Source organism: Cyprinus carpio, chromosome B25, assembly GCF_018340385.1.
Source record: "Cyprinus carpio isolate SPL01 chromosome B25, ASM1834038v1, whole genome shotgun sequence".
In the NCBI taxonomy this organism is placed as follows: domain Eukaryota; kingdom Metazoa; phylum Chordata; class Actinopteri; order Cypriniformes; family Cyprinidae; genus Cyprinus; species Cyprinus carpio.
The window spans coordinates 21,335,669-21,359,483 of record NC_056621.1 but is presented as its reverse complement, the minus strand read 5'-3'; the positions used below and the strand labels follow the sequence as shown (position 1 = coordinate 21,359,483).

The 23,815-nt window shown below is 37.2% G+C and overlaps 1 protein-coding gene across 1 annotated transcript in view; it reads right to left on the bottom strand.

Annotated features, from left to right (window-relative positions):
• Window positions 1-23,815, bottom strand: part of LOC109079375 (copine-8-like) — a 49,581-nt gene that overhangs the window by 6,300 nt on the left and 19,466 nt on the right. Inside the window, exons 5-17 of the mRNA XM_042753643.1 lie at window positions 22,969-23,008; window positions 21,855-21,931; window positions 18,171-18,234; window positions 16,661-16,764; window positions 16,248-16,352; window positions 14,118-14,159; window positions 13,956-14,031; window positions 13,066-13,119; window positions 12,629-12,690; window positions 8,096-8,142; window positions 7,688-7,869; window positions 1,354-1,481; window positions 826-928 (exon numbers count right to left, since the gene is read on the bottom strand). Of these exons, the coding sequence (XP_042609577.1) occupies window positions 826-928; window positions 1,354-1,481; window positions 7,688-7,869; window positions 8,096-8,142; window positions 12,629-12,690; window positions 13,066-13,119; window positions 13,956-14,031; window positions 14,118-14,159; window positions 16,248-16,352; window positions 16,661-16,764; window positions 18,171-18,234; window positions 21,855-21,931; window positions 22,969-23,008 (1,084 nt within the window). The remainder of the gene's footprint in view (window positions 1-825; window positions 929-1,353; window positions 1,482-7,687; window positions 7,870-8,095; window positions 8,143-12,628; window positions 12,691-13,065; window positions 13,120-13,955; window positions 14,032-14,117; window positions 14,160-16,247; window positions 16,353-16,660; window positions 16,765-18,170; window positions 18,235-21,854; window positions 21,932-22,968; window positions 23,009-23,815) is intronic.

Here is a 23,815-nt window from a genome sequence, read left to right as displayed (position 1 = left end):
AGCGCAGTGATAGTCTCATTTTTCATCCAATAAACATGTTAGTGATTAGAATGTTAAATGCCTATTGTTTACAAAGCAAACAGACTAAGCCAGTATTAGGCCATAGTTCAATTAGAACATTTAAGTAATTTTTAAAAACATGCCTTAGAAAAAAAACACATTCCTGGTGTGCATCTTGAGACAAAACAATTGCACTGACATATTTTAAGATCAATCAGTATAAGTTTCTTTCAGTTGTTTTTACATTTTAGTCTGGGACTAGACCTTGTCTGTGAAACCGGCGGTTAGACTTAAAAATAAGGTTCCAGTCTGATAAAGTGATTTTTTAAATACATTTTTGTACATTTTTAAACATTCTTTTGGGTAGATAATGAGATATGATCCTTAAATGTCAGCCCTGTTACCATGATTTTGTAGTCGACAACTGTTAACTGTTTTGAAAGAATGTCGTTTTATTGCCTTGAGCAGAAGACTTGTAATGTCAAATTAAAAAGTAAACCATTTGTCAACTTCAAAATCATGGTAACAGGGCTGACATTTTAAGATAATACCTTATTGAAAAGTTCATCACCTTAAAAGGGGGAAAATGTTGTTGGTAACAAGAGTTGATAACTTGGGGACACAATGTTGAAATTATGTCAAAATCTTGCTGTTTATAAACATAAAGTAATAGGCCTACCACATAGTAAAATTTGGTGTCAGCTATTCATTGCCTTGTTTAATAAATATGTATATAAGGGTATATGTATATATATATGTATATAACTTGTATATAACTTCCAAATGGTGTAAAGATGGCAGGAAACTGTGTTTTATTTTACTTACGTTTACGATGGATTCTTTCGTCTGAGCCATGTCTGAGATGACCCCATCAGAGATGATGAGGAGGATGAAGTATTCAGAGCCATCCTTTACTAATGACGCATATCTGCAAAGAAATAAGATGATCACTTCATGTGCTTGTAACAGACACTGGGGCTGAATCGCAATTCAAATCCAATCCATCCTAGTGTCACAAAGAAAAGTACATCTAAAATAGTCAAAAGTACCATTATGGTGTACTATTTGTGGTAGATATTCCAAGTATGCCCCAACACATGCTTTTTGGGCTACTGCCTACAATCGGTTCTTTAATGAGGTACCAGGATGCAAATATAACATTGTAGTAACATAACAAAATAAGAAAAAAATTAATGGTTAACATTCTATTACATGCAATCTTGCTGTAAAACAAAACCTGAAACTTTTTTTTTTGTAACTGTAAATTTTAATAGGATATTTTTAGAGCATGGCCTAAATAACTAGTGTGAGAAATGGTCTATAAGTATGTTGAAATATAATTGGCTGCCTCACCTTGCTACATGATTAATGACAGGTGAGAAGTAAGTTGGTCCATACAGACGAACAGACTTTAGACTCTGATAATATGCCTCTAGAACACCCTCTATCCCACTGCAATATGGGTTTTCTGGGTTCCCGTTCTGTAAACACACATAAAAATTAACATATGTACATATGATACACACGTTCACAAATACACAATTCACAAATATATATATACATATATATATATATATATATATATATATATATATATATATATACTTTCTTGCCCCCCTGACTCAAGAGTCAAATGTCGCCCATGTATACACACACACACACACACACACACACACACACACACACACACACACACACACACACACACACACACACACACACACACACACACACACATATATATATATATCGCATTAATGCATTAATTAATTAAAGCCAACAATTATTTTATCGCACATTAACACATCTTTTTTTTAATTATTATTATTTTGAAAGTCCATTGCTCACTTCATCACAATCCAAATACAGACAAAACAACGTGTCACAGGAGTGGTGGGATGTTGATCAGTGCTGGCTTGGGATGGGCATCATCAAGTGTCTCAACCAATGTGAGTGTTTGGGGAGGGCTTTCAGATTGCAGCAGTGCTCACATGAACGCTCCCGATAAAATTATTTAGGCTAAGCATCAACATTCACAAACCACTGTTCACTCTTATTTTTAACAGAAAACGTGCTCGTAATCACTGCTTCATAACTGGGAAACAGGAAGTTTCCGATAGTACATGAAGACAGCAGAGAAGCGCTCTCACTCAGCACAGTGGAGTGCATTGTTTTGTTAACTTTGTGGTTTATTATTTTGAGTCCTTTGAAATGCGGAAACACACAGAGCTCTCACAGTATATATACGCAATCATGCTGCATGTATCAGAAGTTCCATGCTCCGGCACAGTTATTCTCCCGCATCTCGCACACATGAGTCTCTAGCAAATAGCTTTGGTTTTATATTTAATTTGATTACAATAATGTTATAAGTTGAAATTTACAAAAAAAACATTTTAACTACTATGTAAAAGGAATACTTCTGTAATCACAATTAATCACAGAAAATCATGCGATTAATCGTGTTTAAAAAAAATAATAATAATAATTTAATTAATTGTTATATATAATATTATTATTATTAAAAAATGTTCAAATGCTCACTGACGCTCCAGAAGGAAACACGATGCATTAAGTGGGGTGAAAACTTTTTGAATTTGAAGATCAAGGTAAATTGTACTTAATTTGTCTTCCGTGAAACATGCAAGTATCTTTTGTTGCTTCCGAAGGGCAGTCCTAAATGGAAAAAAAAAATATTTTAACAAAATAAGAAAAATGTGGACATCATCCTATTCAAAAGTTTTCATCCCCTGGCTCTTAATGCAGCGTGTTTCCTTCTGGAGCATCAGTGAATGTTTGAACCTTTTTAATAGTTGTGTTTGAGTCCCAATGGTACTCAGTGTGAAAAGATGGATCTCAAAATCATGCAGTCACTGCTGGAAAGGGTTCAAACATGCAAATGCTGGAAAACCGAATAATCTGCATTACATGGAGGATTTTTCTGAAGAACAGTGCTCAGTTGAACTGTTCAGAACAAGCAAGGGACTCATAAACAATCATCACAGATTTTATTTTCACAGATTCTGCAAGGGGTTCACAAACTTCCGTGTGCCACTTCTTAAAAGCTATCCAATCTTAAAAGCTATACTTGCAAATTATATCATATTAATGAAAAATGGAAACTTAAGTGTAGAGAGTACACTTTCATGGGTGTTTCTTAAACTTTTGAGGGGAAAAAAAATGAGAGAAAAGAGTGTTTTTCTAACAGGTGGTTTGTCCAGCCCACTCACCTGTGTGTAGCACACTCAGAATTGCACAATGTTTTCCTTGAAATATAGAGTGTTTATAAGAAAGTGTCCAGCCCACTCTCCTGTGTGTAGCACACTCAGAATTGCACAATGTTTTCCTTGAAATATAGAGTGTTTATAAGAAAGTGTCCAGCCCACTCTCCTGTGTGTAGCACACTCAGAATTGCACAATGTTCTTGAGATTTTCAACAGTTTTCATGTGGTGCATGTGGTGTGGTGTGGTGGGATGGGGGAGAGAGGGTCCTGGTTTCAGAAGCTAGGGCTGTGGATGAGGTTTCAGAGCGGGGTGAGGTGATTGGAATTGAGGGCTCTCACAGCCTGGGGGAAAAAGCTGTTGAGCAGTTTTGCAGAGTGGGCTCTGATACTCCGGTACCATCTTCCTGATGGCAAAAGCTGGAAGAGACTGTGGGAGGGATGGGTGGGGTCCTTCACGATACTGGTAGCTTTACTGGAGCATCATGCAAGGAAAATGTCCAGAATGGAGGGGAGAGGGGCACTGCAGCTGTGTTCACTGTCCACTGTAGGGTCTTGCAGTCAGCAGCACTGCAGTTCCCGTACCAGATAGTGATGCAGCTGGTCAGCACGCTCTCAATGGTTCCCCTATAGAATATGGTTCCCCTATAGAATGTGGTGAGGATGGGTGGAGGAAGACTTGCTTTTTTAAGTTGGCACAGGAAGTGGAGCCATTGTTGCACCTTCTTGGAGAGTGATGTAGTGTTGGTGGTCCAGGTGAGGTCTTCTGTTATGTGCACCCCCAGGAATTTAGTGCTGCTGACTCTCTCTACAGTCAAGCTGTCGATGGTCAGTGGGGGTTGGTCAACAGAGTTTCATCTGAAGTCCATCACAACCTCTTTTGTTTTACTCACATTGAGGGACAGGTTGTCTGCACTACACCATTCAACCAGTTGTGCTACTTCCATTCTGTAGGGTGTTTCATCATTGTTGCTGATCAGACCTACCACAGTTGTGTCAACAGCAAACTTGATGATGTGGTTGGAGATGAATTTGGCATTGCACAGCGTGAAGAGCAGCGGGCTGAGCACACAGCCTTGTGGAGCACCTGTGCTCAGTGTGGTAGAGCTGGAGGTGTTGTGGCTGACACGGACTGACTGAGGTCTTCCGGTTAGAAAGTCCAGGATCCAATTACTCATTACTAGTCTCAGGGTCTGGCTTCCACAGTAAACAAAGGCCTCTTAGCCTCTCAGTAGTCACTGGTGATGGGTGATAGTTACATGCACTACCGATTACCAGAAGAAGCTGGTGATCGTAGGCATGTTGCACGTATTGAGAACGAGATAAGACTAACTGACATTAAAACACCATTTTTAGGACCCGGAGCAGCCGCTGCGTCTGAATGCACCACCATCTTGAAATTTATATTTTATAATATATTGACTAACATACTAAAGCACATGTAAAGTAATATCATTTTAGCTCTAGTATTATTTCATATTACATTTAAAGTTCACATAATTTACTATGTTTACTACCATATTCAAATTTGTAATAAATATATTTAAATACATATTAAAATGTAAATAATATTTTAGTTCATCATAAATGTTTGTCAGCATATTGGAATGGAAGTAATTATGAAATTACACATAAAAATGTACTTAACTCTGGGTCAAAAAAAGCACACTTCAGCTAATTGCATTTAATATGAATCCAAATGAATTTAATTTAAATGCAATTAATGTACAATTAAGTGTCCAAAAACATTACAGTCAGTTCACAGTTAAGTACATTCTTAATTTTTGTAATAGATTTTTTTTTTCTTTTTAAGTTTGCACTTTCACAAGAGAAGAACTTTGTTTTTTTATGGTAAAATACTCTCTTTTTTATTATCCAACAGGCTTTCATTTGATATAACACAACTTATTGATAGTGGATATTATTATGGTTAGTACAGTAGTAATCTATACTGCTACTGAATAGTAGTAGTAATTTATACTTGTAGTAGATAGTATAATCATAAATGTTAACAGTGATCAATCATTGCCATAGCAAAATGACAACAACAATAATCAGCCATCAAAAGTTTGATCTAGCCATCTGAGCTCACATCCCAGAAGCTTCCTGCAGTAAGAGACGCGTTTAAAGAGCGTCATTCACTCAAGTAAAGCTTTAATGCTCTGCTGAGTGCATATGGAGTCTCCCGCGTTCAGCCCTGAGGAGAAGTATGTGTTTGTGTGTGTGTGTGTGTTTTAGCTGTGTGTGGGCAGCTGCAGCCGCAGGCAGTGCATCTGTTTGGTCCAATAAGAAGGATCTGTGTCTCACTGTATATGGGATTATGTGATCGATTTTCTGTGACCATTTCGTGGGTGTGGAAGAAGGGAAAAAAGAGAAAAAGAATAAAGAAAATAATTTCTGTCCTCTTTAGAAATGTTAGACAGCTGTGGGTAATCTCCATTTGCTAATGTCTATCAATCTTTTTCAGTCTCCTTTATGAATGGTCTCATCCATATTTATCAGTCAGTCACCCTGCAGAGCCCTTATTTGGTTACCAGTGGTGTAGTTGTAGTTGTGTGAATTCAAAACGGGAGCTTTTTGGCATTTAGTTCATGTTTGTTGGCTTTTGGGTCATTTATATGCTAATGCACTTCTACAAGTTAATAAAATTAACATTTGATAGATGTACACATTCAAAATTTACAATCTCCTTCCTTAATTACAAAGTAAGTGAAATTTAAAGTAGTTTTGTTGCGCTTGTCCTAAACAGCCAGGGCTAACTGCCATTTGAATAAAAGCACAGTTGAAAAAAAGCCAATATGAAATGCATCAACATAGGAGAAAAAGACTGCGCTTAGACCATAAGTGTAGGCTCTAAGGGTCCTGCTGGAGGACAGGTTCAGAAGTGCATCTGAAAGGGCTAGAGGTGGAGGAGTACAGCCATACCAGATAGTCCAGGCAGATGTGTACAGTCTATGGTTGGGCTTTGGCAGAGACTAGGATACTGGGATACCAGCATACCAACATTAGAAACCATAGTCCACTGTTTTTCAATATATCCCCTGGGGCACCGGAACTGAATATGAAACTATAATGAATCTCTGCATTAGATAAAGTACTTGATTCAACTGACCTTTTGCAAAGAGCTTAATTGACAGGTAATCTGATCAATCATAATGCCGAATTCGCCATCTTGCCCAACAAACAAATCAGACAAGAGAGTAGATTGAAAAATTGTGTGCACTTACGTCTTTCGTCAGTTTAAATAAAATACGTTATGATGTTCATTCATGTTTATTTTATGCTTTAAGTAAATATAAAAAGACATAGGTTCACATGTGCCGCTTTAACTGAGGCAATACAGTGATCTGTCACAAAACATTAAAGAGCCACAAAACGTTTAAAATTTATTGTAATTTCTTAAAAGAAAGACAAAATTTGAAAGCTGAGACTCACATCAGAAGTAACATGCTCTTTCTTGTCTGTCAGTGTGTTGTCAGATTCCACTTTGCTCCACAGTGTATTTTTTACTGTGTGAGAACATGGTGTGTTGTGTACAGAGGCATGGTTTGTAGGACATAGCAACAGTAACTAAGGAGGGCAAGTTTTTGCAAACGGTCAATTGGGTTTATTAGGTAAATGAGACACCTAAAATTTTCAGCACCTCAGGGGACCCTCAAAGAACAGACAAAGTGTATTTATATGTGCAACAAAACACTGATAATGATTAAAACTAGTTCATTATAATGCCATTGTCGCACATCATTAATTCCTCTTCCATTGCCTTTGCAATGCAATATCAAATTTTCCAAAAATCCAAAGTTTATTTTTTCTGTTTCCAAAAGTGGTAAATACAAATAGTGAAATACACTAAATAAGTTGATAAAGTACTGATTTACATAAATAAAAATATTTGGGGTAATGGATAATTTTGATTGGGTTTTTCTGAAATCATTTTCCTTAACCCAATATAAGAATACCAATTAGGGTATTTCATTGATTACAACTCACAGGGTAGTTTAGACATTGTTAATGTATTTTGTCTTCATGGACTAGATTTGCTATGCATGCTGGTGCTGCACAAAAAGGCATAAATATGATCATTTATAGCAAATCTAGACATGTGGTGCTGGGGGAGGTGGAGGATTTCAGAGGAACTCTAAAAGGGTGCTGCAGGAAAACTTGCAAAGACTGAATCAGACTATACGAATGTTGACCAAGAAAGCTTATTGGGTATAGATAAATCTGCAGATAGGACTTGATATGCTGACAGGGCAATAATCTTGGCAAAAGACACACAGTTTATTCTATCCTGAAATGACTTGAGCATTATCAGTGTAAGATTGTCAATGTAACACTCTCACTAATAAATAAAACACATAAGATCCTCAAACAAAAACATACTGTTTGAGAACAAATAGTTTGAATATAAAAACCAAACAACTACTTTTAGTTACTTAACAGTAACATTTTAAAAGTGTCCTCACCAGTGGGAATTCGTGAGACACGTGGCCATCAGGTGGCAGTTTTGCACCAAACCCCAGTGCAGGGAACAGCTTATCACTGTCATAGTCCTGAATAATCTCCCCCACAGCTCTGAGGGCCAGTGCATACGCATTCAGATGATACGGGCTCATGTAGTGTAGAGAGGTAGGCTGGGAAGGGTTGCCTGCCATAAATAAAGCAGAGAATGCATGAATCAAAAAAGCATTTAAATATGAATGGAAATATTTCTTCATATTTCTTTATATTTTCTTCATATTTCTGTGAAGAAATAAGATTCCATGCTGTATACGTAACACGTAAAACACATAACACATAAAATAAGCCATTATCATAACATGTAAATTTTGCTTTTTCTTTTGAAGAGCAATGTTTCAGTGATGTAAGCTCACCGTTTGATGCAGTAAAATCAATGGCCACTGTGAAATTAATTTGAGTGCTGCAAGTGAACAGAGCAAAAACAATGATGTGAATCAGCATATGAACATAACATATACAGTGTTTATTAAAGTATAATAAAGCTCTTCATTCAAATACACAGTGAGCTGACTGTGTGAAACTGTGTCTCAGCTCGATTTAATCTGTGGACAGAAATGATGAAGTTATTCCCTCAGAGCAGCTCAGCGTTTATCTAATATTTTCTCTGTAGCTTCCTGGTTATTCTGTCTGTTCAACAGTATGCATATATTTAGAGGGATTCATTAACTGTCTATAAGAATGTTCCACAGTAGTCTTTTTTTGCAGATCCTTCCAATTATTCATCAGATATTTCCAGTGTTTGCTGGACTGTTTGAAGGCCAGGTCATGTGCCTGGGGTCTCTGTGTCTCTCAGAATAGAGTGCCCTATTTATAGCTTGGTTTATTACGGCATCATAATGCAGTGCGCTGTCTGTGAATATGTATGTGTGTTGTGGAGAGGAGGAGAGGGGAAGGAAGAGGGAATTATTTATGGATGGTGAGGCACAGCAATGTGTTTCCAGTCTCAATAGATGAGCTCAAGTATGTTCATATGCATGGAAAACCCGGATGACGTCACAGTTGCCAAAATATGTGAGATACTGAATTCTGGAGTTTCCAAAATGATGCATCTATTTCCAGCATGATAACTAAATGTCATGGTTTTACAGTTATTGAAACTCTTTCACTGAAGTACCATGACAGCATAGCCTAATAGTGTTTAAAACATTTATTACCGAGAACACCATAACAGCTACCTAGACCACCACCCCACCAACTGCCTAGTAACCACATAGCAATGCCCTAGCAACCACAGAAAACATCCTAGCAACTGCATAGCAACACCTTAGAAACTTAGCAACCACCCAGAAAACTGCCCAGTGCCACAGCAAGCACCACTCACATATTCTTCAGAAAATGTAGAAAATGTCTAGTTCAGTGCTTTCCGAACCTGTCCTGGAGGGCCCCCTGCGCTGCACATTTTGTATGTCTCCCTAATCAGACACACCCAATGTAGTTCTTGCAGTCTCTACTAATGAGCTGGTGAGTGGAATCAGGTGTGTTAGATAAGGGAGACATACAAAAGGTGCAGGGCAGGGAGCCTCCAGGACAGGTTTGGGAATCACTGGTCTAGTTTCCTTTCTGTTGGTCACTTGTTATGCTGTGTTAAAGTTCTGAAACTAGGGGTCACTCTTGGGAGCCCAAACATCTCTGACATTCAGAAAAGGCCAATTCAACTGGCAAGTGAAATTTGCTTGCATGGCCATGCCCCGGACATCTGGGTATATAAGGGATTTTGCTGGTTCTTTGCAGCTGATGCAGTGTCTTTTGAAAGCAGCGTTCTCCTCTCGCCTCTCACCGTTAAATTCTACGGCACAATCAGCAGACTCTCCTCACCTCAAAATACAGATAAGTGTAGAGAGATCCACTGGGTGTTTCGACGGCAATCTATGAGAGCTAATTTCCTCTGTAAGAGTAAATTTCTCTTAAACCGCAGACATGGAGGATTGTGTATATGGCAATATGCATTCTATTTGTGTCCTACTGGGTCTGTTGTATGTCCCCCTCAGATGGTCACAATCGCTGTCCTCAGCATTTGAGTCGGACTCATACTGAAACAGCTTTTGTGGCTGGTTCTTGTTCTGCTTGTGAGATCATGACCCTGGCCACATTGCACTCACAGCTCTCATTTTTTCTCAAAAGACAGAGAGTCACCTCAGATTTTTCCTGTCCTAGTCCTTCTAGTTTCAGGAACAAGGCCTCGACAATGTGCTCTGAGTGTGAGTCTGGAGATGCAAGGTGAGATTTTCTGCAAGGTAAATCCCCATGGACCTCCTATTCCTCCCCTCACATGTGTCTTCCATATGGGTTTGAGAGAACTATGAGCTCAATTTCACATTCAAAGCATCGGAGAGTGGGCTTGAGCAATCTGATGTTGATGACTCGGCTGACCTCTTGTCTTTGGGCAGCTTTTTGCCAAGAACATTGGTCTTGAGTGGAATATTCCAACCTGCCCTAAGTGCTTAAGGCTTGATAATTGGTTCTTGGTGTCTGAGCATGACACACAGCCATCCTGTCTGACTCCAATCCAGGGCGTGTAAGTTTGCTTCTTCTCTCGTGGCGAAGGCTTACAATGCTTCTGGACAAGCTGCACCAACAACATTGTCTAGGAATTTGCTCAAAAGTTCTCAGCTGTGAAAAAGCAGATGGAGGTTATTTAAAACATTATGTCTCGGAGTGGGTCAAGGCCCACCCCTGAAGCAGTAGAGGGTAGCCCCCTGTGAAGGCTGCATAGGCCCTGCCAAAACCCAGGTGCACAATGACTTTCTCATGGGAAAGAGACACTGCAAGCTCATCCACGGGCTACTAAGAACCCACTAAAAGCTTGGAAGCAGTCCTGAGACGGGAAATTGAGAGAAGGAGTCTGGACACTTGGTTGGCCCATCATGCTGGCTTCTCAGAGAGGCATATCAGTACAAGGTACTCCCTTTCAGGTTTTCCTGATTCCTTGTGTCTTCTGGAAATTCGCAGAGGCTGCCCTTGTCCCACTGAGGGAAACAGGCATTTGCATCCTTGAAGACTGGCTATTATTAGCTGACTCACTAGATTTGTTGTGTGCAAACAGGGATATGGTCTTGGAGCACCTAGCCCAAGTGTGAGAGGGTCAACTTGGAGAAGAGTATACTCTCCCCTGTGTAGAGCATCTCTGTTCTCATTGTGGAGTTGGACTCAGTCTCCATGATGGCACATCTCTTACAAGACTGTTCTCAGTCAGTGCTGAACTGCTTGTATAAGTTCAAATACAAGACAGTGGTTCCTCTCAAATATTTCCAAAAGCTCCCAGGGCATCGGGCATCTTTGGTTTCTGTAACATCAGCTGGGTTGAAGTATATGAGCCCGCTTCAGCACTGGCTTCATGATCGAATCAGTAGATGGGCATGGTGCCACAGCTCAAAACAAGTTCCCAACATGCCTGTGTGCCATCACACATTTAGCCCTTGGATGGACAGCACGGGTAGAAATGTTTGCCATCACCAGCGGTGACAGACACAACAACTTAGGTTAGAGCGCCTCTGTTAGGCAGGTAAATGCCCTGAAGTGGCACCTTTTCATTGCTTTCTGCTCTAGGGAACATCCAAGATAATGTGGTATTGGATCAGTGCTTACTTTCCTCCAAGAGGACCTGGACAGGCACCTGTCTCCATTCATCTAAAAAGTGTCTGTAGTTGCAATAGGAGCAAATGGCAACATTGTGGAAGGCAAATCAGTAGGAACACACAATATCATTTTTAGATTCCTCAGAAGTGCAAGGAGATTAAATCCTCCAAGAGCGAATCTCATCCCTTTTTGGGATCTCTTGGAGGTCTAACAGGCCCTGCAAGGAGATCCGTTTGAGCTTCTACAGTCAGTTGAGCTTAGTGCCCTTTCTATAAAGATGGCCTTCCTGACTGTGCTCACCTCTGTCAAGAAGGTGAGAGATCATCCAGCCCACTCCGTTAATGAAATGTGGTTGGAGTTCGGGTCGGCAGACTTCCACATAGTCCTTAGACTGTGGCCCGGCTATATGCTGAAGGTTCTCACTACCCTGTTCAGGGATCAAATGGTAACCCGGCAAGCACTCCCTCCAGATGAGGGAGACCCAGCCTTGTCTTGTGTTGTGGCCAGTGCATGCTTATTCACATATATCTTGGTTGCACAAAGAGTTTAAGGCAATCTGAACAGTTCTTTGTCAGTCATATCAAGTTTGAGGTATTGGTAGTGAGGGCACATTCAACCAGGTGCATCACTGCCTCTTTGGCCTTAGTGAAAAGTGCCTCATTAGCAGACAATGTGTAGAGCTGCAGGCTGGGCTACACCCAATACCACCAGATTTTATAATCTACACATGGCACCAGTTTCATCTACAGTTCTGCATACCAAAAATGATTCTAGATAACTGGTAGGGTGTAGAGCTTGCGTTCAGTGCCTTTTCATTCTATGAGGTGGTAATGGATGCTGTTCAGGTCCAGTTTTTAGTTTACCTTAAATGGTGAAAACTGGACTGCTGTTCTCCATTATTAGATGCATAGCATTAATAACAACACACAGGGTCCTTATATACCCAGATGTCTGAGCGGGGCCAGGTGTGCAAATTTCACTCACCAATTTTAATGCCCTTTTCTGAATACATCAGAGGTTTCGGGCTCCCAAGAGCAACCCCTCAATGTCTCTGTTCCCTCCATAGGGCAACAAGGATTACATTAGTAGTAGAGATGTCATTGCATACTGTTATACACACACACACACACACACAAATATACATTTTAATTAGGAATAAATATACATTTTCCCTGTCAGTCATGGGTATTATTATATTTATAGCTTTCATCTGGTATAAAACTATGGTATGTAATTATGTAATAATTACATTTATCTATATCATTGTTCAGAAGGATTGTAAAAGTGCATACACACACACAAATACTGACCCTCCTTTGATGTAGTCCAGGAACGTAACCTCAACATCAATGAAGCAGGACAGCAGAGTGACCTGTCAACATGAAAGTTTGGTAACACTTCCTATGTAGAGTCCTAAAGGGCATCATCACACTTTCAATAAGCAATGCATACTTTAATCATAAATGTCATATCAATATTCATGCTCATGGTGATGATGTAACTCTCTGGAGTCACAGCATAAGGTCAGAACAATGATGAGCTACATCAAAATATATGAATATTTATATGCACAGCTTATGAAGGCATTGTGCATTGCTTATGAAGATATAATGTAGGACCTTCTATAAGAAGCCTTACCAATAAGGATGTTTATTTGTTAGAACAGACATGTATTGTTTTCTTTTGTTCTTCTTTGGAACTTTTTTTCATTAATTAAACTGGAGGATCTAGTTAAAAATTCACTCACGGTTCCTGAGTTTAGATATTTCTTCTTCTTTTTCTTTTTCTTGGGGTTCAGCACCTGCAGAAATTCAGCAATGTCAGATACAGGATTTTGCTGAAATGTTGCTTAATCTCAGTTTATTTAATTTATAATTTACATTTTGTTGTCATTTCATTCTATTTCTTTTCTTTTCTTTTCTTTTTTTTTGCTCTAACTATGTTTTGCCATGATAGGTGTACATGGTGAATATACTAAGAATGTGTGAATTTTGTGTCAAGAAATTCAACCCCAGTGAAGAAGATAGCTCTAAACTAGCTCGTCAGAAGCTCTTGGTGGAGATGAACATTTGACTGCATTTCCTAGACCTCTCGCTGTAATCTAAGGTTCTTGTGCTGTGGCCAGTTTTGATAAGTGTTCTTGTACCTTATGGGTTTGATTTATGCTTCAGTGATGCGGAGGTCATACAAAAGATATTGATGAAAAAAGATGAGATTTCACAGGGATGGGGGACAAAATGTCACAGAAAGGCCAGAAACATAATTTACACAAGACCGTAAACACAGTCACAGTTCCCAAACAAGTTATTGTATATAAGCTACATTTAATATCATATTAAATAAGTTAAGTAAATATTCATGTAGCTAGACATTTAGCTTAAACCTAATTAGGGAAACCCTTTTGTTTTTTGCTTCATTGAACTGTTTGACGAGTCAGATTTTCCAATGCTACATATAAAATAATAAGTAGCTTCAATACTTTTAGTTACTTCCCAGCACTGTTCCTCAGGCCTCAACTACTCACTCATGAAGTAATGTAAATATCTGCAATAAAAGCTAGGATTTTTCTAAAAGACATTTATGATATTTTAGGCAGACGTGTGTGAAAAATACATGAGGAAAATGAGAGTGGCTCACCTCCCACACAGTAAACTGAGACTGGCCTTTAGAGAGCTCCCTGTAGCTGGTGCTGAACTCGCCGATGTAGTCATGACTGAAAACACACACACACAAACAGTCTCATGCCTTATCTCGATGCATCTTATCTTCTGTAATACAGAATGATTGTTTCTTTCTCACCCTCCATCTCTGTCCCAGTCATACACCTCGATTTTTATTGCTCTGCGAAAAAGAAAAGAAAGTTTAGTCATTGAAAGCATGTAGTATTATATAGGTTAGTCGATTTTGATGTTAAGTCAATTCCTTTAAAGTTTAAGTACATTTCTAAAGATTTTGAAGGGGTCATCGGATGCAAAATTCACTTTTACAGTCTCATGAGAATGGCTCGTCACCCCACAGATGAGAGGGGCGGGGTAAGCAGAGCTCATTAGCATTTAAAGGAACATGCACCGAAACGGGTTGCTGGGAACAGAGCTGTTTTTGACAAGGTAAAAGGGATGCTGTTTTACACTACCACTGAGAAATTTTAAGTTTGTTATAGACTTTCATTAAGACCCTAAAGAATCATATCAACTTGTGAAAAATGTGCATATAATGACCCCTTTATACATTCTTTCAGACAAAGAATGTCTTCAAGTGTTGATGAATTACGCCATCTCTAGCTAAATTAATATATTTTGTATGTGTGTGTATGTGTGTGTGTGTGTGTGTGTGTGTGTGTGTGTGTGTGTGTGTGTGTATGTGTGTGTGTGTGTGTGTGCGCTTTCAGATTTGACAACAGGGTTGACAATTTTACAATTAAATTAGACATTTTAAACTTTGTGGTAAAGGTAACAGCACTACAAATCGTTTATTATTAGAAGAAATTAGGACTGCCCTTGATTAAGGATTTTTCTGGTCGACTAGTAGTCGTTCATTTTAAGCATTAGTCGACTAATCGCTCTTTTATAATAAACCATTTAAATCATTATAATGAGCCTTTAATTGCCTACATAGCCTAATAAGAGCTCAAGCACACGCATAAAGCTTGCCACAGCACACCAGCAGAAGTAATGATTATGAATGTGTCAGGGAAAAACAGCAAGAAGCCAGCATTAACATTTAAATAATTCACTATATATATAAACAACTGCTTTCTTTGTTTCGGTTTAAGAGATGAATCGGAGACAGTGACTCGTCATCTCCGCAGTATTGGATGCGCCTTTATGCATGTTTCATACGGATTACATAATCAGAGAGTATTTGTTTTGCATTTGAATAAGTTCATTTGAAAGTAGACATTTCGAGCTATAGATATATTTTTAATGTCTGTAAGGCAAAGACACAAGTAGTTTCACACTCAAGTTCACAGAGACCAAGATGGCAGAAAGTGCATCCTGTTTGCTTTCATTACAGATTTGAAAGATGTATTACTCTTATCTGTATGATCAAAAATTATTATCAAAAGTATTTTAAGAGCAAGTGAGCGCACCGGCGCCTCCATTTGCACTACTGTTCAGCTTCCACACTCCGCTCAAACACTTGAATAGCACACATTTCTCTAGGTTTACATTAGATTGAGCAGCCAGGTAAATACATGTTATTAAGTTGTTAATACTTACATATTTCAGATGATAAGCCATATTTGTGGTCGATGAATGATAGGCGAGCATTTGGATGTCCTGCCCGATGTACTGTATTACCATAGACCAGCCGTTAACGATCTGCATGACTTCGCCAATGTGGATTTTTTTTTTTCTGAGACTAAGCGACTAATAAAATTTTGGTTGACCAAGCCTCTTCTGGTCGACTAACAATTAGTCGGTTATTAGGGGGCAGCCCTAGCAGAAACTTTATTTTTCTATCATGAATTGTTTATCTTTGTAACAGGGTAGACCTTTTAAGATAATTGCCAACCGGCAAACATAAAAACAATAAAGTAATTAAAAAGTTGCTGAATTCATCTGAAATGAAGTCATTCTGACTGTTTTTTTCAATAGAGTAGTTTATTATTTTAAAGTGCCCCTATAATGGGTAGTGAAAGGTTCATATTTTGGTTTTGGGAGTCCCCAACAACAGATTGACATGCATGCAAGGTCAAAAAACACTTTTGTTGTCTTAAAATATGCATTTATTTTTTCCTTTTTGCTCAATGACTCCCAAACGATTCGTTTAACGATTCATTTTTCCAAACTCCTCCTTTGCGTTAGTGTATTTTTGCTTTCAAATTCTTAGTTTCTTTCAAAAGCTATTATACTAAAAACATAAACTAAAAATTAATGCTAATACACTTCTCACTCCCACCATGGGAATGTCTAATATTTGACACACCTGTCATAGTCCCCATTACACAGTGCTCTGACTGGGATCTTGAAGGCCTGCCATACAGGGTCCAGCGTGTTTTTCACCACCTCTGTCTTATGACAGATAGTAAATCTGAGAAACAGGACACGTCAAAGAGGAGGGATCACAACATGGGAGGTGAGAATCAGTCAGTGTGAAAGGGGTCTTAAATAGGTCACATCACACATGCATCATTTACTGCGAGTCAAAGAGTGTCATAGAATACCATGACCAGGCTCGAAGACAAGATATTAAATGAGACATCCAATTTCAGTCTCAAACATGACGATATTATTTGACTTAGAGATATAAATAAAAAGAAATTGCACATCTCTTTTTCTATTATCTGTATTTTATGAACTGTGTTCAATAGGAAAATATGAAGAAAAATAAAAACTTACGTTCCATCTTCATTGCTACGGTAAAAGACCAGGAAAGGGTCTGACTTTCCAAAGAAATCTTTCTTGTCCAGTTTGTTTCCACAGAACTGCATCAATACTGACTCCTGATTAAAAAAGAACACATAAGCACAGATTGTATGATGATGTGCAGTAAAAATTTACGAAGAGAAAAGAGGAGAACAGAAGAGACAAAAAGAGATAAGAAGACAAGAAGAGCATGTTACACATGAAAAGATGAAATGAGACAAGAAGTGAATAAACTAAAGAGGAACAAATATGGAAGAGAGACAAGAAATGAAACAAGAAGAGATTGATTAAATAAGAGATGAGACAAGGAAGAAGAAAAAAGAAGACACTAATAGACAAGAATAAACAGACCAAAAAAAGTCTTGATGAGAAGTGAGATGAAGAGAGGATGTGAAGTGAATAAATGAGACAAGAAGAGACAAGACAAATTAAACAAGAAAAGAAGACAAGACAAAAAAACAAGAAACAAGACAGGAAGAGAAGACATTAGACAACACAAAACATGAACACAATAAATGAGACAAGAAAAGATGTAAACTTAAAAAAGAAGACGAGGTAAAAGAAAGACTTGATATGAGAAGAAATGAGACAATGCAAGACATAAAGAGAAAACAAGAAGAGGACAAGATGAGACAAACAAGACGACAAACAAGAGTAGATGAGAAGAAATGAGACAGGAAGAGAAGACGATGTGAATTGAGACAAAAAAATTAAACAAGAAAAGACTAGATGAAATAATAGATGAGACAATTGAAGAAGAAAAAAGAAGAGACACTGATAGACAAGAATAAACAGACCACAAAAAAAGACTTGAGAAGAAATGAGACAACTGTAGATGTAAAGAGAATAAATGAGACAAGAATAGAAAATACAAACAAAAAAAAGAAAACAAGACAAAACCATTAAAGGAGAACAAAACAAGACAGGAAAAGAAGACATGAGACAAAACATGAAGGGAAGAGAATAAATGAGACTAGAGGAGACAAGACCAATGAGACCAGAAAAGAGGACAAGAAAGAAATACTAAATGAGAAGAAAGACAGGAAGAGAAGACATGAGACAAGACAAGACAAAACAGATGAGACAATTAAACATGATAGATTAGAAGAAATGAGACAGGAACACTATACAGTAGTCAACATTTGAAGTGGATCAAAAAAGTTCATCAAAGTTGTACTAAGACAAGAACGCATTTTGCTTTTAGGTTTTAGGACAACTTTAATTAAAGGCTTTGATCCACTTCAAATGGTGACTAGTGTACATGAGACAACACAAAACGTGAAGAGAATAAAGGAGAAGAAGAGACTAGACAAATTAGAGAAAAAAAAAACAATAAACCATACAACAAGAGACAAAACAACATTACACATGAAGATGAGAGAAGAGGGAAGAAGAGATGAGATAGAAAGAGACAAGAAGATGTAAGATGAGACCAGCAGAGAAGAGAAAATACAAGAAGAGATGAGAAGATAAGTCAAAGTACCCTGCAATTTCCAAGTTCTTCAGCTTTCACAATAATAGTTCCACAGTTCTTCCCAGGAATTCCTCTGAAGTCAGAAGGTACATTGTGTGTTACTAAAGAAGCCCAGACAATGTTGTTCTTGACAACTAGCACTTCAGGAACACACAACAGAGCAATTCTAGAAAGGACATCCTTGACACTTAACCTTACCCTACTCCAGGAGGACTGATCCTGTTTAAGTGAACTAAACAACAGAACTCTGCTTTGGAAGAAAGTGCATGTTAAAAGAGTGAATAAGTGATTGTCTCCGTTCAACAGTTATGAATGCATGTATCTGTGCTGCATAAATAAATGAGTGTTTGTAGAAGCAGACAGGCGAATGCATGAGTGTTTGCTGTGCTCTTATATAAGACTACACTCAAGAAGCCCAAGCCGGAATTGAAATTAAATTGTATGGACCCAACACTTCAGCATCCTGCGCAAGTGCCTGACAAAGATGAACGATGAAAGATTTTGAAGATAATTTGATGAGAGAACAAACTTCTGCCTTACTTATGCGCTGCCTTGAGTGCTTGTTTCAATTCCACTAAGTAGTTGTGGGTTATGTTATAGAGGTTAGAGAAGCAGATCTCTGCTAACTGAAGACATGTCTTTAATCTGCTCTGGATCTACACATGTCCTCTAAGGCACTCTCCTAAATTAACCTCAAATGTTCAGCTGACTACCAGGAATTACTTACAATAAAAAATACAGAGAGAGAGAGTGTATCATTGTAGCTCAAAGCTATAAGCTAATCATATCTAAAAGCAGTTCAAACTTCAATCAAGCTAATCTTTTAATTAACCTGATATCAAGACATTCCCTGTCAGGAACAGCAAAAATTATAATATTATATCACTTTTATATATGTTTAAGTTTGTTAACTTGTGTAAGCACTGAAAATTATAAATGCACAACTATCAAAAGGTTCTATTTTGTTCCTCCTGGAACTGGACTATGTTAGTAATATTCATACAGTCTCCACAAAAAGACTTGCATATGTGGTTTACGGGGACTCATGATAGGCAAAATGTTTTTTATATTGTATGCACACACAAAATGCTTACCAGATGATGTGCTCGTTTACAAATTTCACTCATATTTATGCATAGGCTACATTTTCTGGGTTGCTATATGCTACAAGCTAACATAATTACATTGAATGCATTGAAAGTATTTAAGGGGAAATTACATCAAATCAACCTATGGAGATCTTTATTATCTGAATATGAATAATTAAGTGATAAAAAACTTTTGAAAGCATTATAATTGTTGCAATTCAAATGGGTAAGTTGCTGTTTGAAGTTAATTTACGCAACTTTAAATAGCTATATTAATTGACCCTATGCAGGGAGTTTGATTGACAGGTGATCTGGCCAATCATAATGCTGAATCTAACATTTTTGTCTGACAAACAAACCAGACAGGAGAATAGACTAACGTCAGTTTTTATATTTATCATATTTACTTAAAGCATGAAATAAACATGAATGAGCATCAGAAGGTATTTTATTCCAACTGCGTCAACACACATAGGTCATATACAACAGTGATCTTAAAGAGATAGTACATCCATAAGTGAAAATGTTTGTCATCATTGTTGTTCCGAATCTATAAGATGTTGGTTAATCTTCAAAACACAAATTAGTTTCTGTTTAGCACATTTGAAGCACTCTATGTATGTGTTGTTCATGGGTTATACTAAGGCTGGTCAAAATACCATTTTTGAACTTCAAAGGTCTTGTAATATTCAACACCGAATATTTGAATCTTTGGAGGGAGGGGGCTGAACATATTCTTCAATCTAACGGCGTGTCTACACCGGACACGAGTGGCGTGGCACGACAAATTACAATAGAACCTTATGCTGTCTAGTTACACTGGATGTGGTGCGGCGTGGCTGACAAATACCCAACAGTAAACTGCTGCTGCATTCTATTTATGACGTACTGACACAAATTTCAAATGATTTTCAATGGTCGCTTTGTTGCGTACCTTATAGACAGACTTTAGATGCAGCGTGACACGACAACTTTCGTGTCCGGTGTACACACGGTGTAATAAAGGCGGAATTCTCTGTGTATCTGTCTGTCTGTTTTCATATTTATTATGTCAAGAACCGTTCATCCAATCGACTTCACGTGTGGCGGGTGTGTTGCTGCGGACCCAAGGGACTGCAGTGTCGCATTTTGGTGCAATATGGACACGTGACACATTCAGAATTAATAAACTTTTAATAAACTATAGAACGGCGCGAGAACCATTTTGCGGTGGTTGCCAGGTGTTCGAGAAAAAAATAAAAAGAATATTCGAATCTCAAAATTGAAAATCGAATGCCAACCCACCGAACATCGAATATTCTGGTCCAACCCTAGTTTATACTGCATGTGAATAAAAGGCTAAATTAAATCCGTTCATCATGTAAAGTGATTGTGTTTCTTTAGTAGACTTACTAGTAGGATTACTTTTACTCAATAAATAGAAATCCCTCAGAAATCACACGTGTTTAAAAGATGGATTTGGAATGACACGAGGCTGAGTAAATGATTCAATTTTGGGGTGAACTAACCCTTTAACTGCTTGGAATGGACACAGAGATGTGCCACTGTAAATGTGGCTGTCAGGAATGGACACATGCTCAAAAATGAAATGAATTTATATGCATTTCCATGAGCGATTCAGTGTAGTGCTTTCACTGTAAACACATCTAAATGTATTTATTTGCTGCAGTACATGACTAAATGAATGTTCAGAGAGGCCTGAGTGAATGAACGAGTGCAGGCAGCTCTGGTTATATAACACTCATCATTCCATATTACCGCCCAGTGTGTCACCAACAGCACACACATCCATACACACATTATATACAGGGAAACATGATGCCCAAATATATGTTTATATATGGCCAATTGACAAATAGACAAAAGCGTGAGCATTAAGTTTTTAAAACAGTAAAATGAATATACTTATATAAGGGTAAGTATATTTTAGATTGCATTAGTTCAATTTAAATGTCTTATGATGTGACAAATAACTATAAATGAAATATTACTCACTTAATGAGTAATGAAAAAAAAGCATAATAATTATAATACAATTTGAAATATGCTGTTTTGATTTTGATACTATTCAGCTATTTCGACACAGCTCCACTAAAGCTTATTTAATGCTCATTAAACCTGAAATCTCTATTTTGTGGTGGCGCCACACCACAAGACTGATTAAATGAACATTAAAAAAACATTAAAGTAATTAATTACAAGTTTAATTAATAGTAATAGCGCTCCCTTCTCATAACAAGTCTGAATTCCGACTAATATTAAAGGATCCCCTAAAAGAGATTGTTTTTATTGGAAATTTTGAAAATTTAGTAGTATAAATAATAAATTAATTTGATTCTAGAATGGGGTTCTATTCTAAAAATATTGATCACATAATCAGACTGGCCTTAGATTATAACACATTATATATATATTTATATATATATATATATATGCAGAAAAAAATATATCAATATGTCCTTTTTTGAATACAGTAAAAATTAACTGAACTCCCCATATAAACAAAGAAAAACCTAAAAAAAAGAAAACATGTCAGGTGAGAATTTAAATCATAATTTGACACATTGTGTTTCAGAGAAACATGAAGCTTAAATGCAGCACTTACACAAGTGATCTTTCCATACGACTACCCTGAGAGCCCACCAACTCTCCGAGAGTACAGTACATCTGGCCCAGGAAGTCCTGAAAACACACACAGACGGCAGGAATGGAAGCACTATTCACACTTTATGATTTCGTGACATTTGAGTTCAAGATAAGTTGCTTGTTATCTCAGGACACATTCAAGTCAACATGAAATCGAAATGGGTACCTATTTATCATGAAATTTATAGTATATTAACGGTTAACATTATATTTATAATATTCGAAATGCTTAGTTAAATTAGCAGAAAAATTGTTTTGGTGCAGAATTTTGAAAAAACACACTTCTTGTTTGTAATAATGTCATAAATGATTAATTCACAATACGATTGGGAATACGTATTAAATTCCAACAGATAAAATCAAGTCACAATCAAACTCTGCTCAGAAATATGTCACATTATGGAAGTTAAACAGGTTGTGAATGTTTCATGCCTTTGAGCTAGTATTTGTTCTCTGATTGGAACGTTTTGCTTGTTCAAATCACTTAACACACAAAACACTTAAACGCACATTTCATTTTCAATGTAAAGTTCATGTTTGGTGTTCATGTTCATGTTCAATCTTCCATGTCAATTAATTTCTTAGATGTCAACCTTTAAGATGTCTTGTAGACCATGCAAATGTGTAATTATTATTATTATTATTATTTTTTTTTAAATAAAGAATTTTAATAATTTTTTTTTTCAACTCTAAAATTATGTATTTTGGTTGATAACATTCTGTGGTGGACCTCAAGCATGCTCCACACACTGTCATAACCAAACAAACAAATGAATACATACATTTTTATTTGTATTGAATAAACAAAAATAAAAAAAAGTACTGAAATGGTTTAATTTACTTCATATTAGATTTTTATGAGCCTGTGACAATTTGATTATAGAATGCATTTTTAAAGTAATTCAAGTGAATGTAGTAAGGTGTAAAAAAAACTGTTTTAATATGACTAATGTGGGGAAATAAAGAAAAACGATTAATTAAAATGTGTGGCAAAAAGGTTTTGCAGATGGAAAGGCAGGAATGAAAAAGGCAGACATTCTCCATCACCTTAACATTTACAGGAAAACACTTACATGTTTGGACAGGTTTTCACTCTTTGAATCGAGGTCATACCTAGAAATAAAAGGAAAATTCTGAGAATGACGCTGAGTGAAATGCTTGTAGAAATGATGTGTAATTTCTGTGGCTCAAAATAAAGTGCTGCAGGAATGAGTCCTTAAATCTGGAAACATTTTAGTATTTTTGCACTTCCAGTTCCATTATTTTTTGAAAAGGTTTTTGGTTAAATACCTGAAATAAGGTCTGAAACAATCTCAAGATATTTCCAGGGGGGGTTTTTTGTCTTTTTTTTTCTATTGCATAAAATACCCCACTCATTTTAAAGCCTTTACTTGTCTTGAAAAAGGCATTAACAACTCACACTCTTACAAAATATTCTAACTAAAATTTTCCTACTTGAACATTTCAAAAAAGGAATAAGAGTCAGCGCAAGCATAGTGATTATAATGACCAAAATTATTTTGAATAGACTAAAAAATTATGTTGGCATTAGTGGAATTGCATTAGCATGGTTCAAATCGATCACAAGTGCAGTAAGGAGTACCGCAAGGTTCAGTATAAGGACCATTGCTTTTCACCCTTTACATGTTACCCTTGGAAGATATCATCAGGAAACATTAGTTAGTGTTCACTGTTACACACTCTCATGGCAATCTCTAACTATTTTACATGTTACATGTAGAAAGTGTTTAATGTATGTTTGAAAAACTATATAGGATAAATGAATGGCATGATTCACCACTTATCAAGCACCGGTAATGACTGTTTCCCAGACAGTCCCTTTGTATTCAGTTGTTATAACTGGCTTTGTGAAGCAGGACAGAAGCACTTTAAAAAGGCACACTTTACCTTTAAGTCATG